Source organism: Ochotona princeps, chromosome 6 (genome assembly GCF_030435755.1).
Source record: "Ochotona princeps isolate mOchPri1 chromosome 6, mOchPri1.hap1, whole genome shotgun sequence".
NCBI lineage: Eukaryota > Metazoa > Chordata > Mammalia > Lagomorpha > Ochotonidae > Ochotona > Ochotona princeps.
In genome coordinates this window covers 23,724,546-23,737,543 of record NC_080837.1, presented here as the reverse complement: position 1 = coordinate 23,737,543, position 12,998 = coordinate 23,724,546, and the positions used below count along the sequence as shown (strand labels likewise).

General features: G+C 50.9%; 2 protein-coding genes across 2 annotated transcripts in view; one reads left to right on the top strand and one right to left on the bottom strand.

Moving 5' to 3' along the window:
- Positions 1–885: 885 nt before the first annotated feature.
- On the bottom strand, positions 886–1,683 carry LOC105942012 (basic salivary proline-rich protein 2-like). Its single transcript, XM_012927875.2, has one exon. It carries the CDS (start codon positions 1,681–1,683, stop codon positions 886–888), a length of 798 nt encoding a protein of 265 aa, XP_012783329.2.
- The window catches only part of CGNL1 (cingulin like 1), a 155,764-nt gene continuing 143,863 nt past the window's right edge, over positions 1,098–12,998 (top strand). Inside the window, exon 1 of the mRNA XM_058665791.1 lies at positions 1,098–1,247. The gene's annotated coding sequence lies outside the window, so the exon portion shown is untranslated. The remainder of the gene's footprint in view (positions 1,248–12,998) is intronic.

Below are 12,998 nucleotides of genomic sequence, written 5' to 3'. Positions count from 1 at the left end.
CTTAGGGAGTGTATCAGCAGACAGAAGATCTTCCTCTCTGTCTCTCCTTCCCTCTGTAAATCTGACTTTCCAATAAATATACATAAATCTTTTTTAAAAAGCTCACATCCTGAACTGTGCAGCTAAAAAACTACATCTTTAGAAAGTGAATTTACTTGAGAGCCAGAGCAGGTAAGTGCTCCTATGTGTTAGTTCACTCCCCCAACGCCAGCAGCAGTTGGGGATTGGCCAAGATGAAGCCAGGATTTGGGGACTTAATCCAGGTCTCCCAATTGGGTGGCAGGGGTGGACTTAAGTACTGAGGCCAGCAGCTGCAGCCTCTCAGGGCGCCAGTAGCAAGGAGCTGAAATCAGAAACAGGTGAGGACATGACCTCAGGCACTCCAGTGCAAGGGTAGAGTCCTAACTGTTGTACCAAACCCTGCTCCTCCACATTCAAACTCCCCTGCCCCCTCCCCGACACCCCCACACCGCCGCCTTGGGAAATCTTCACAACCCAGGGGGACCTAGTGTTCTGCTCATTTTAAAGACCCAACCTCTGGCTCCTCACTGGCAGCAACCCCCCCCCCCGTCCTTTCCCGGCCCCCCAACTAGCCCCATGACCTGCACCCTGTCAGTTGCGGTATCTTAGGCAGCCCCAAATTTAGCATTACTGTCTTTAGGTCCAATTTGGCCAACAGAAGCCTGTTCCTCTCACCACCAGACACAGTAAGTAGTTCTGCTGAGGGAAAAGGAAAAACTATGCCTTAAGGAGCTGGACTGGCTGGCTAGAAAAAGGCAGCTAAGAGGGAGCAAGAGGATCTGAACTGAACACTGGGCCGCGGGGAGTGTGGTGGGGCAGGCACGAAGTAAGGAAGGCTTCCAGGAGGTGGAGGCTTTGGCGAGGTCAGGCTGGGAGGAGGCAAAAACAGGGAGCTGGCGGCTGGGAGGTGGGAGGACATTCCGATGTGGGGCAGGGTGATGACAAAGCCGAGTGTGAGGATGGGTGGGGAAGCAGAGTAGGCGAGGCACCGAGGGAAGCGCTCCCGGGTCCTAGATTGTGCAGAGGTGACCTGGGTGGGGGCGACCGTGGCTCCCGGGGGTTGCCCCGATCCGGCTTCTGCCCCTCCTCCCGGGAGGGCGGGCGGCGGCCACGGCGGGGCGGAGCGCAGGCTCGGCCGGCCTCCTGGCGACGCCTGGGCTCCTTCACTCCAGCCAAGCTCTTGCTGGCTGCGGCGGGAGCGGGACACAGGAGGTTGCGGCCGCGCGGTGAGTGAGTCCCGGTCCGGAGCGGGACTGGGGTGCGCTGGGAGCCAGAGCCGCGTCCAGGGCGAGGGAATCGCGCTCCGCAAGGTGTGCGGCGCTCACCCTCGGGTCCGCACTCGGTGCGGGGCGCTGGGGAGCTGGGGCTGGAAGGTGCGCTTCTGGCTCCTGGTGCCGCGTCCTGCAAGGGGGTCGGGAGGAACAGTGGAGTGGCGATTCTCGGGGCAGAGGGATCCACGTTGAGAGTCCGGAGACGGATCCCTTTACATGAAGAGGGCTTCGCCTCGCTCCCCTGGCTGGATCCTCCGGCTTGACTGACAGCTGGGAGCAACCCACATGGAGCAATTTGGTCCCTGGTGTCCCTTACACCTCGGCGTGCGCGTCGGGACGGTCGCTTTGGAAAGAGGGGACTTCGTGCGCTCGCGCCCTGGCCCTGGCCCATCGCTGCAGGGTCCCAGCGGCTCAGCCCCGCTGAAAGCACACCGGCGAGCTTTCCAGGACACTTCTCTGAGTTGTTTTCCGGTTGGCCTTGGGCAGGTGCTGGGTTGTGTAGTGGCAGTTTAGTGTCACAGTGTTTGGAAAACTTTGGGACCCCTTGACCTGCAGGGAAGGGATGCGCTTCCGATACTGCCTCCCCTGCACCGAACGCGTCCAGAAGCCTCCTAGACTGTAGTTGGCAAACGTGGCTGCGAATCTGGAGAGTTCAAAACAAAAACAAACCAAAACAAAAACTCCAAACCCAACGCGGGTACCTGACTCCTACCTCCCCCCCGCCCCCCCAGGCCCTTAGTGGGTGCAGCTGGTCAGGGGCTCAGCCGTGGGCAGGGGCGTTTTCGAAGCCCAGCTTGTGGTTCCAAGGTGGAGCCAAGTTTAAAACTTGTTTTTGGAAGTGGCTCCCCTAAGCAGCTTTTTGAAGCCTTTCAGACGGGTCCTGTAGATGGGGGTCTTAGGGTAGGAAGAGAGCTCACAGGCTGCAGCTCTGCTTCACTTTAGAAACAAATGATGCTGTTGCATTAAAAATTCTCTTGGTTTCTCTGTTTACAGTCAACATTACCTCGGCACTTTCTGCCTAGGAGCGAAGGGTGTTAGATATGGAAGCCGCTGGGAGTCCTTACAAGGATCAAGGTTAGAATTCAGAGAGAAGTCAGGTGACGGTGTGACCTGTCGTCTTTGCAAAGGTCTTCATATTTAGAGATTTTAGGAACCACCTTGCTCTTGGAGACACCCACCCACCCAAAAGGGGTGGAAAAAAAATACACTGTTATCCAGTGTGGGGGCATTTTCCTTCCAGAAGCCAAGCTTACATGATCTTTCAGGTCATGGGGGTGACATTTGTTTAGCATGTGTACGTACTATCGTGGGTCAGGTTGTGTGGTTGACATCTGGTTAGTGTGTGTGTGTGTGTGTGTGATCATGGGTTACACTGTGTGGTCAAACCCTGCAGACATGACACAGTGTTGCTTGCGGGTAGAATCATGTGAATTGAGTTGGTGTCTTCAGATGAAGGGCCCATCTGAGTGATACTTGGGCCACCTGTTAACTCATCTGAAAAGTTTTGGAGAACTAGAAAGGCTGAGTTAAACACATGTGTATGTCGAGTACTTGATTGTGCACAATCTAACAAAGGCCTCCAGAGGTCTTGCTTAATTCCTTGCTGTGCCCCCAGTGTGTTATTGGTGCTGCGTTCCTGCGTGGATCTTACGAGCTGGCTGCCCCCTCGGCGGTTTTGCTTTTTTTCTTCCCTAGTGGCTCCCACTCTGTCTCTCATGAGCAGCAGGAAGATGTGCTTCAAATAACATTTGTGTCCCCTTGACGTGAGTTCACAGGCAGCTTGAAAAAGAAAAAAAATGTAGTTTTTGCCCAGTTGATATTTCTCTTTTCCTTTCCTTTCCCTGCCCCTCCTGTCATTGTTTCCAGTTGCTGGATGTATGACCACTCTGGACACCTCCTCACTGACTAGGCCCTGGCTGGAGGCTGAAGGTTATCGGGAGTGCGTGGTTGTGTACCAGGGTGGCTCTTTGGGGAACAAGACAAGTGGAAAGTGTTTTCCTACACTTGGTCTTTTCTCCTCCCTCCTCCCTTCCCCTCCCTCCCCTTCCTCCCCTCCCCCTCCTCTTCCTCCCTTCCCCCTTCCTCCCCTTCCCCCTCCCCCTCCTCTTCCTCCCTTCCCCCTTCCTCCCCTTCCCCCTCCCCCTCCCCTCCCCCTCCCCTCCCCCTCCCCTCCCTCCCCTTCCCCCTCCCCCTCCCCTCCCCCTTCCCCCCTCCCCTCCCCCTCCCCTCCCCCCTCCCCTCCCCCCTCCCCCTCCCCTCCCTCCTCCCTTCCCCTCCCTCCCCTTCCTCCCCTCCCCCTCCTCTTCCTCCCTTCCCCTCCCTCCCCTTCCTCCCCTCCCCCTCCTCTTCCTCCCTTCCCCCTTCCTCCCCTTCCCCCTCCCCCTCCTCTTCCTCCCTTCCCCCTTCCTCCCCTTCCCCCTCCCCCTCCCCCCCCTCCCCTCCCCCTCCCCTCCCCCCTCCCCTCCCCCCTCCCCCTCCCCTCCCTCCTCTTCCCCTTCCTCCTCCCTCCCCTTTCCCCTTTCCCCTCCCCTTCCCTCCCCTTTCCCTCCCCCTCCCTCCCCTTTCCCTCCCCCTCTCCTTTCCCCTCCCTCCCTCCCCTCTCCCTCCCCTCTCCCCTCCCTCCCTCCCTCCCCTCTCCCTCCCCTCTCCCCAGTCGCATTTTCTTTCTTCCTTTTTCCTCTCTTACTAGTTCCCTCCCTCCCTTCCTTTCTTTTCTTCCTTTCCTTTCCTTCCCAGTACACCAGGCCAGCAAAATGAAACTATGTCATTACATGTATTAACTTGCAAATTTTGTCACAATTTAGGGAGAGAATGTTACTTTGATGGTGCTGTTGGGAAATTTGCACCTGGACAACGGTAGTTGCACCATCACATAGGACTACATTCTGTTTCTCCCAAAGGCAGGTGTATGTGAATGTGGACCTGAACAGGTGCGTTGAAATGGTTTTCACTTCGGGGCAGGAGTTTTAACACATTGATCAGAAGAAAGACAGAGATGAAAAATGTAGTGAGAGATCCAGAGGTCCAAAGAGACCTTTGATTTGTGTTAAGAACACACTGTCCCAGGAGCCATCTGTTGTGGCAAGTGGGTTAAGGCACAACTTTGGGATTCAGGCATCCTATATCTGGGTACCCAATCCTGGCTGTTCTGTCTCAAGTCTAGCTTCTTGCTAATGCTCCCAGTAGGGAGGGGGGAGTAGAAGATGATGGCTTAAGGTCTTGGATCCCTGATAGCTGTGTGGAAGACCCGAATGGAGTTCTGGGCTCCTGGATTTGGCCTGGTTCTGCCTGGATTGTTGCAGGCCATTTGGGAAAGTAAATGAGAAGATGGGAGATTTCTCTCTCTTTCAAGCATAGGAACATAAACAAACATGAAAAGAAAGAACAGAATATCCTGTCAGCTTCATTTTTCTTTAAGTTAATGTGGGCTGGTAGGTGAAGGGCAGCTAAAGAAATCCAATGGCCTTAGTTTTTTCTTCTCCCTCTGAAATTCATTTATCTAAGAAGTATCATTGACCTTTAAAAAATTCCAGCTGATTTGGTCCTTTTCCTTTCTTTTCCTCCTCTGATTCTAGTGCTAAAGGGCATTGACATGGCCAGGAGGTTGGCATCAGAGGAGAAAGCAAAGTTCAAGGGGAATTGACAATTGGGTAATGTTCCCCGAGTGACCCGTGACGTTGCTGTTAAGAAGAAACAAGTTCTGACATCAAAACCTTGAAAATGGAGAGGGGAAAAAAGAGCGAGGGGATTTGATGGGAGCAGGACGCTGTGTTCTTTCCCTTTCCATTTCATGTAGTGACTTTCATGCAGGGGACATGTGAGAGTTTTCCACGTTCCAGGCCATATCCTTTCATCTGATTTCTTCCTATGCCCTCGATGATCCCCCAAACCAACAGCTTTGGGGGAAAGTTTCATCCTAAATTCACCACCAGGGTTTGTTGTTTCATTTATTGAAACTATTTATTATCTTATTGAGAAAGAGACAAACGGACCAACATACCAACAGAGATCCTGTCCCCTGGCTCCCTCCTCTAATGCCTGCAACAGCTGGCACTGGGTTAAGGCCAGGCCGATGCTAGGAGCGAGGAACTCCATGCAGGTCTCCCATGTGAGTGGAGCCACCTCCAATGGTGCACATTAGCAAGAAGCTGGATCCAAAGCCGAGCTGGGATTCAAATGAAGGTACTCTGTTTTGGGTTGTGGGTGGCATTTTAACAGTTGTGGTACCAAATACCCACCTCTGTTCTTTCATTTCTTAACTCACTGATAAAACAAATACTTAAGAAGCTCCTGCTAATTGGGAAAAACTGTATTCCCCATGGATGTGAACCATGGGCACTAAGCCAGGGGCATTGATAATCGTGATGAGCACAGAAACCTGAGGGTCCCAAAGGGGCTTGTCATTCCTGGGTAGGTCCTGCTCAATTGCTTGGCATAGCAGACATAAGAAACACTTTAGTAGGGTTTAATTAGAGTTTAGTTTATTAGGTCCCAACACCTAATGCTTTTTTAAAAAAGAATTTGTTTATTTGAAAGAGTTAGACAGAGATTAATTGATTTTCCATCTTCTGGTTCACTTCCCATATGGCCCTAATGGCCAGGCCAAGTGGAAATCAGGAGTTCTATGTGTGTTTCCCAAATGAGGCAGGGACCTGGGACATCATTTGCTGCCTTCCCAGGGGCCTTATCAAGAACTTGGTTGGAAATGGAGTAGCCTTGATATTTTTAAAAGGTTTTTCCATTGATTTATTTAGTTACTTAAGAAGAAGGCAAGGGGACCAAAAAATATGTGTAGGAGTACAAGCTCCCATTTGCTGCTACTTGAGCCCTCACCACTGCGCCCCAGGGTCTGCACCAGCAGAGGCTGGAGATAGGACCCTAGACCACGGATTGCATCCCAGGCATTCTGTTTGGGATGCTGGCATCCCAAGGGGCATCTTAACTGTTAGGGTAAATGCTTGCCCGATACAGCGGATCTGAAATGATGGATTTTGGATGCTTTTCTACCTGGAGGAGAGAGAGCAGTCATGCAGAGGGAGATGGTGGAGAGTGAAGAGAGAGAAGGCCTGGGGGCCAGTGCGATGATTCAACTGCTAATCCTCAGCCTGCAAGTGCCAGTATCCCACATGGGCACTGGTTGTGTCCCGGCTGCTCCACTTCCCATCCAGCTCCCTGCCTATGGTTTGGGAAAGCAGTAAAGGATGGCCCAAGTCCTTGAGACCCTGTACCTGCATGGGAGACTGGGGGAGAGCTCCTGACTTGAGCTGCGCTCTGGCCTTTGTGGCCACTTGGGGAGTGAACCAGCAGACGGAAGTGCTTCCTCTCTGTCTCTCCTTCCCCCTGTAAATCTGCCTTTCCAATAGAAATAAATAAATATTAAAAAAAAAAAAGAAGAAGAAAAACAGTTGCTTTGTATACGAGAGAGAAAGAGAAGGCTTGATTCTGGTGGATGCTTTTTGCTAATGAAATCTGGAGAACGGAGGTTGAGCCTGGATTGGGAAGCTCGTGGGGAAAGTGGATAGGTTCGTTTGGGTATTGGAACTGCAGGCTAAGTTGATTGGCAGCCAGAACCTGTGCAACAGAAGGAGTGGTAAGCAATGTGTTAGGGTAGCAGCTGTCAGTCACCGTCTTTAGAACAAGTGGTTTGGTTCATGTCTATGACTCTGGGAAGCGGGTGACCATGTGTCCTTCATGCTGGGGTCACTTGAACCTGGATTTCCTTGGACAGACTGAAAACTAGACTTTGTGTTGCTTTTCCATGGGGAGGTGGTTTCCAAATAGTTGACCTGTGAGGCTAATCACCCGAGGGTTAGAAGAACACTGCCTGTTGGCTTATGGACTGCCTTGTGAGTACCAGGCAGAAAAGTTAATGCTGCCCTGACTGTGCTCACTCACATTCCTGGGACACAGGTGGCTGTGGCCTTGTTTTGCAGATGAGCTAACTGAATGCTGTTGGGGTTCCCAGTGCTGGCAAGATGGCATCAGGGAGGTTTGAGAGGTGTGGGTGGTAGTTAAAATACAAAATTCTGATTTTTGCAAATTCCTGTTGCTCTTACGCAGAGTGGATGAAGACATTGCATTTTAGTGTGTTCTGTTTATGACATCACCGTTTCCTAGAGGAAGCTTTACTGTCTTCCTCTGCTAGAGGAGGGGTGACGTTAGCCTAAAGACCGTGGCCCCACAGGACCCCCAGGAAGCTTCTGTGGACTCCTACTTCACTAGATATTTTAAAAGAGAGGGTAGTTTAGGTTGTTCCAAAAGGCTTGGGATGGGTCCCAAATCCAAAGTTTAAAATCCATTTATTCTTGTTCTGCAATCCTCCAGGTGTGCCTGAGGTGATTGGCTGTTGGACTCTGTAGATGGAGTCAGAGCTGTGCCTGTCCAAGTCCTATCTGTGTGGTGCTTGCCACCAAGACAAAATGTGGTTTCATAATTACCCAGAGATCTTAAAATGCCCAGTGCAATGGAGCTTACATTAGTGAAGACAGGGTTAGGATGGGATAGTGAGTGCATGCTGATTGTGCTGCACCTCACAGGAGCGTTCCTAGGGGACAGAGTGGAGGGTTGTCATAGAGGTGGTTAGGATTAGAGTGTGAGGCACTTGCTGAGTAGGCAGTCTGGCTGGCAGCCTTTTTGTTTACAGGGCAGGGTTTGTTCCCTGCTGTCCAATCGCAGGGATTTTCTGCTGGCCTGAGTAAAGTATGCAGTAGTTCAGGTCTCTCTATCTTCTCTGTCTCTTATATAAGATTAATTTAGTTTTATTGGAAAGGTAGAGTTACAGAGAGAAAGGAGAGACAGAAGGGTATTCTATGTACTAGTTTACTCCCTAAATGGCCACAACAGCTGGAGTTGGGCTGGTCCAAAACCAGGAGCTGCTTCTGAGTTTCCCACGTGGGTGCAGGGGCCCATGGAAATGAACCATCCTTCATTGCTTTCCCAGGCATATTAGCAAGGAGCTGGATCAGAAGTGGAGCAGCCAGGGCTCAAAGCAGTGTCAATATGGGATGCTTGAGATGTAGGTAGAGGCTTAGTCTTCTACGTCATGGTGCCAACCTCAAGTCTTTGATCATTAAAAGAATTTTACTTATTAGGGATAGGTGTCGTGGTGCAATGGGTTAGGCTGCCATCTGAAAAGCCTGCATTCCATATTGAAATACGTCTGATTGAGTTGCCTTCTGCTTTTGATTCAGCTTCCTGCTGATGTGCCTGGAATGCAGCAGATGATGGCCCAAGTACTAGAGTTCCTGCTACCCTTGTGTGAGATCCAGGTGGGGCTCCTGGCTCCCAGTTTTGTTCTGACTTGGCCCTGGCTCTTGTGGGCACATGCAGAGTGACATAGCTGATGGAAAGTTTTTTTTTTCCTCCCAACCCTCTTTTTTGTCACTCTGCTTTTCAAATGAAATAAGTAAAACAATTTCCAGTTACAAGGCAGAATGCTGGCATGGTTGACTCCTCAGTGACCCGAGACAGCTGGGCGGGGGCTTAACATGGGAGCTGAGGACCCAGCCATGATCTAGCAGGTGGCAGGAACCCAATGGGCTTCACCTGTTGTCTCTCAGGTCTGCATCAGCCAGAAGCAGAGTCAGGAGTTGGAACTGAGCATTGAACCCAGGTGCGCTGATAGGGATGTAGGTGTCTTTTTTTTAAAGATTTATTTATTTTTTTTATTACAAAGTCAGATGTAGAGAGAGGAGGAGAGGCAGAGAAGAAGAGCTTCTGTCTGATGATTCACTCCCCAAGTGACCACAATGGCTGGTGCTGAGCTGATCCAAAACCGGGAACCAGGAACCTCTTCCGGGTCTCCCACACGGGTGCAGGGTCCCAAAGCTTTGGGCCATTCTCGACTGCTTTCCCAGGCCACAAGCAGGGAGCTGGATGGGAAGTGGAGTATCTGGGGCATGAACCAGTGTCCTTATGGGATCCTGGTGCATGCAAGGCAAGGACTGTAGCTACTAGGCTACCATGCCAGGCCCAATAGTAATAATCTTACCCTCTTTTTTTTTTTTTTTTTTTTTTTCCCTAGAGGACTCAAGCAAGATGCTCATGATTTTTTACTTTGGTGCAAAATAAAATGAAATCCTGAGACCCAAAATAAACCCTCCCCCCCTCCTTTTAAAGACTTATTTACTTTCATTGGAAAGTCAGATTACAAGGAGCAGAGACAGAGAAAAGATCTTCCGTCCAATGATTCACTCCCCAAGTGACCACAACAGCTGGAGCTGCACTGATCCAAAGTCAGGAGCCCAGAGCTGCTTCTGGGTTTCCCATGTGGGTGCAGGGTCCCAGTGTTTCGGGCCGTCCTCGACTGCTTTCCCAGTCCACAAGCAGGGACCTGGATGGGAAGTGGGGCCACCAGGATTAGAATCTGCATCCATATGGGATCCAGGTGCGTGCAATGGGAAGACTTTAGCCGCTAGGCTACAGTGCCAGGCCCCCAAATAAACCCATCTTCTAATTCCATTTCTCACAAATGTTTTGGAATATCCTGTGAAATAATGCATGTTTTTGAATTTCATTGTAGCTATATTGATGGCTCTGAAAATGATAGGCTTGATTCTCTACTACCTTTGCTTGTGATGTCTTGCTCTCTTAACAGGAGAGATTTAGCATCATAGCCCCCAACTGCAGCCGAAAATCTGATGTCCCTAATCAAGAATCAAAAACCTGGAAAGTTGCCGTGAGTGGTGCTAGCTGTGAAAGCCTTAGGCGGCAGAGGGGCACTGATAGAGAAAAAAACGGAACCAGAGATAAGGAGGAGGGAGCAATTTGCTTAAGGACCACCAGATAGAGTTGGCCAAATCGAAGGTTTCTTTTACTTGGGAGTTTCAGATGCACTCCTGGGTTTGGGGCCTAATAAATCTTTTTGTTCCAGCTGTGGTACAGCCCTGCATACTCCAGGGTAAGAGGAACTTGGGGAATGGGTAGATGGAGTAGAGGGGGAAGGTAGGGTGAGGGCAAAGGAGGAAGAAAGTGCAAGGTTAGATCCACTGGATGGTGGATTGTCCAGCCCTGGGATGCTCAAGGTATGACCACCTGACAACCTGTGCTCTCTGTGTGAGGCAGCTGGGTGGGGTCCTGAAAGAGGAAGGTTGGAGGGAGGGTTGGCTGACTCTTCCCGGGAGACCTGCCTGTAGTGCTTCTGTCACCTTCCCCTGCAGCCCTGGCCTCAGAGCTTTCTGTTTTTCTTTTCTTTTTTTTTTCTTTCATTTCTTTCTTTTTATTTAAAAGGCAGATTTACAAAGAGAAGGAAAGACAGAAAAGCAGGGCTCTTTCATCTGCTGGTTTACTGTGTAAATGCTGTCAGTGACCAGACTGAGATGATCTGAAGTCAGGAGCCAGGAGCTTCTTCCGGATATCCTACATGGGTGCAGGAGCCCAAGGACTTGGGCCATCCTCTGCTGCTTTTCCAGACCATAAGCAGGCAGCTGGCTTAGAAGTGGAGCAGCCAGGACACGGACCAGTGCCCACAAAGGATGCTGGCATCACAGTTAGAGGAATTGTCCCTTAGAGCTTTTCTTGTAACAATTCTACAAGAGCATAGGTATGATCAAAAATCCACTTTACAGGTGAGGGAAACAAGTTCCTGGGAAATTAGGCAACTTGCCAAAGCTGTGCCACCTGCCCAGTGTTGGGCTCCATGGTGTAAGTTCTGTTTGTCTAGTTCTCAGTTGTTCTTCTCTACTGGGCTGACTCCTTATTCATTCGCATATGGAACCCACTCACTCATTTCTCCAATATGGACTGCTTGTAATGCCTTTATCTTAATAGGAAGAACACTGTCAGTGCCTTCTGCCTATGTCTTGAGTTCCCACAAGCCTGAAGAGGAAACTCCAAAGGGGATGGCTTTGTTTATTGACCTTGTATGCCCATGTTCAACAGAAAACGGATGTTCAATAAAACCTTGTGGCAGGAAGAACAGAAGATAGTCTTTTGAAACCTGGTCTCACAGGTCCTGAGTAACCACATTGATTTCAGAACAGAACAGACCAGGGTGGAGGAGGCTGAGAGTGTGTGGGGAGTGCTTCACACAAGTACTGAGAGAATTCTGGATTCAAGGATGCTACTTTGGGGCTGGTGCTGGGGGTGCAGCTGGTTAAGCTGCTGCTTGCAAAACCAGTATCCCATTTGGGAGGGCCGATTTGACCCTTTGGCTGCTCTGCTGCCTGGGAAAACATCCGATGCCAGTCCAACCACGTGGGCCTCTGCCATCCAAGTTCTTGACTTGTGGTTACTTAGAGTGAACCAGTCGATGGAGGGTTCCTTTCTCTTTGTCCCTTGCACTCTGTCATTCTGTTTCAAACAACACAAAAACTGAAAGGGAGCAAAAAAGACTTTTCATGGCCATGGATTGTTTTGCTTGCTTGCTCTCCGAGGCTGCGTGGCTTCAGATACCTCAGGCCTTCCAGTACTGAGTCTTTGCAAGTCACCTCTGCCTGTGCTTCCGTGAACTGGAGGTCACCTCCGCGGGCAATGGACATACTCTGTTAGCAGTTGTTATTCTGAGTTGGTGTGGAATAATGTCAAGAAATAAGAGTTGTACAGGTTTCGTTTGTGGTTGGCAGAACCCACTGCCATGGAACCCATATAACCCACCCCTTCTTGGCACTGTGGCCTCAGAGCTCCCCAGGGCTGACCTACTTGGCTTGGAAGCCCTACTTGCTCATCCCAGGTATATGGGCCTGGGAGTTCCTGGCCCGGTTTGGTTGGTTTCCTGGCAGTTGAGGAGGTGTAGCTTCACCTCCTACAACCCTGAGCTAGGATCTTGGTTTTCAAATAGGGACCCTGCCTGCTGTCCCTAAGGGGGACCTGGGGCAGGCTCTGGAGACTTTCACCTGTGACCTCCATTCTAGCGCTGGGTGGAAGGAAGGGGAATTCACCTTGCTAGATGCCTTGGGTTGCCTCACAGGTGTCCCTGCAGCTAGTTTACTAAGAGCCAGTTCACTCCTTGTTAATGCTCCTTATCCTCACCTGTAATTGCTTGCCTATTTACATGTAAATAACCATGTTGAAGCCCTGAAACTCCTAAATGGAGTTCCTCCCAGCCGTGGACGGCACCTAGGGAGCTGGGCCTGGGACTGGCTGTGGACCTCAGACCTCCAGGAGCTTTTCTGCTTCCGATAAAAATAGCTGGTAAGGGAAATAACTGCACATGGGAAATCCCAGCCGACCGCACGTGCAGGAGCTGCTTGTGGTTCCTAAGGTGTACCTTTGGAAGGGGTTTTTCACAGGTGATCACTCATCAAGTCCACTAAACAGCGATTAGGGAGCCTACTTGATTGTGTATCGGTTAACCTGCCGCTCACCAAGCTGGCATCCTATATTGAAGTGCGGTTTGAGGCTGGAATCCTGGCCGCTCCATTGCTAATCCGGCTCGCTAGTGCTCTCTGCTAATGCACCTGGCAAGGCAGCAGAGGGTGGCCCATGAGCTTGGGTTCCAGCCCCGTCACGTGCATGACCCAGCTGGACTTTTAAGGTGCACGCTTTGGCCTTGCCTAGCCTCGGCTGTTGCTGGTATTTGAGGAGTGAACCAGTGATGGAAGGTCTGTCTTGGTCTCATCTGTGTTGGGGGAGCAGTGGTGAGTAAGCCCCAAAATCGTTTCACGCAGCTCTGGACGAGAAGGGCAGAGGTGGGGCTGGGAGCTTGGGGGCTGCCCTGCGTTGTGTCTAAAGTTTTTCCATCCAGTCTTTGGCTTTTCTGGTCTTTGT

Bases quoted from the DNA above. Each gene is read 5' to 3' on its own strand.
- LOC105942012 (XM_012927875.2), bottom strand. From the start codon at position 1,683: ATGGGCCAGGGCCAGGGCGCGAGCGCACGAAGTCCCCTCTTTCCAAAG.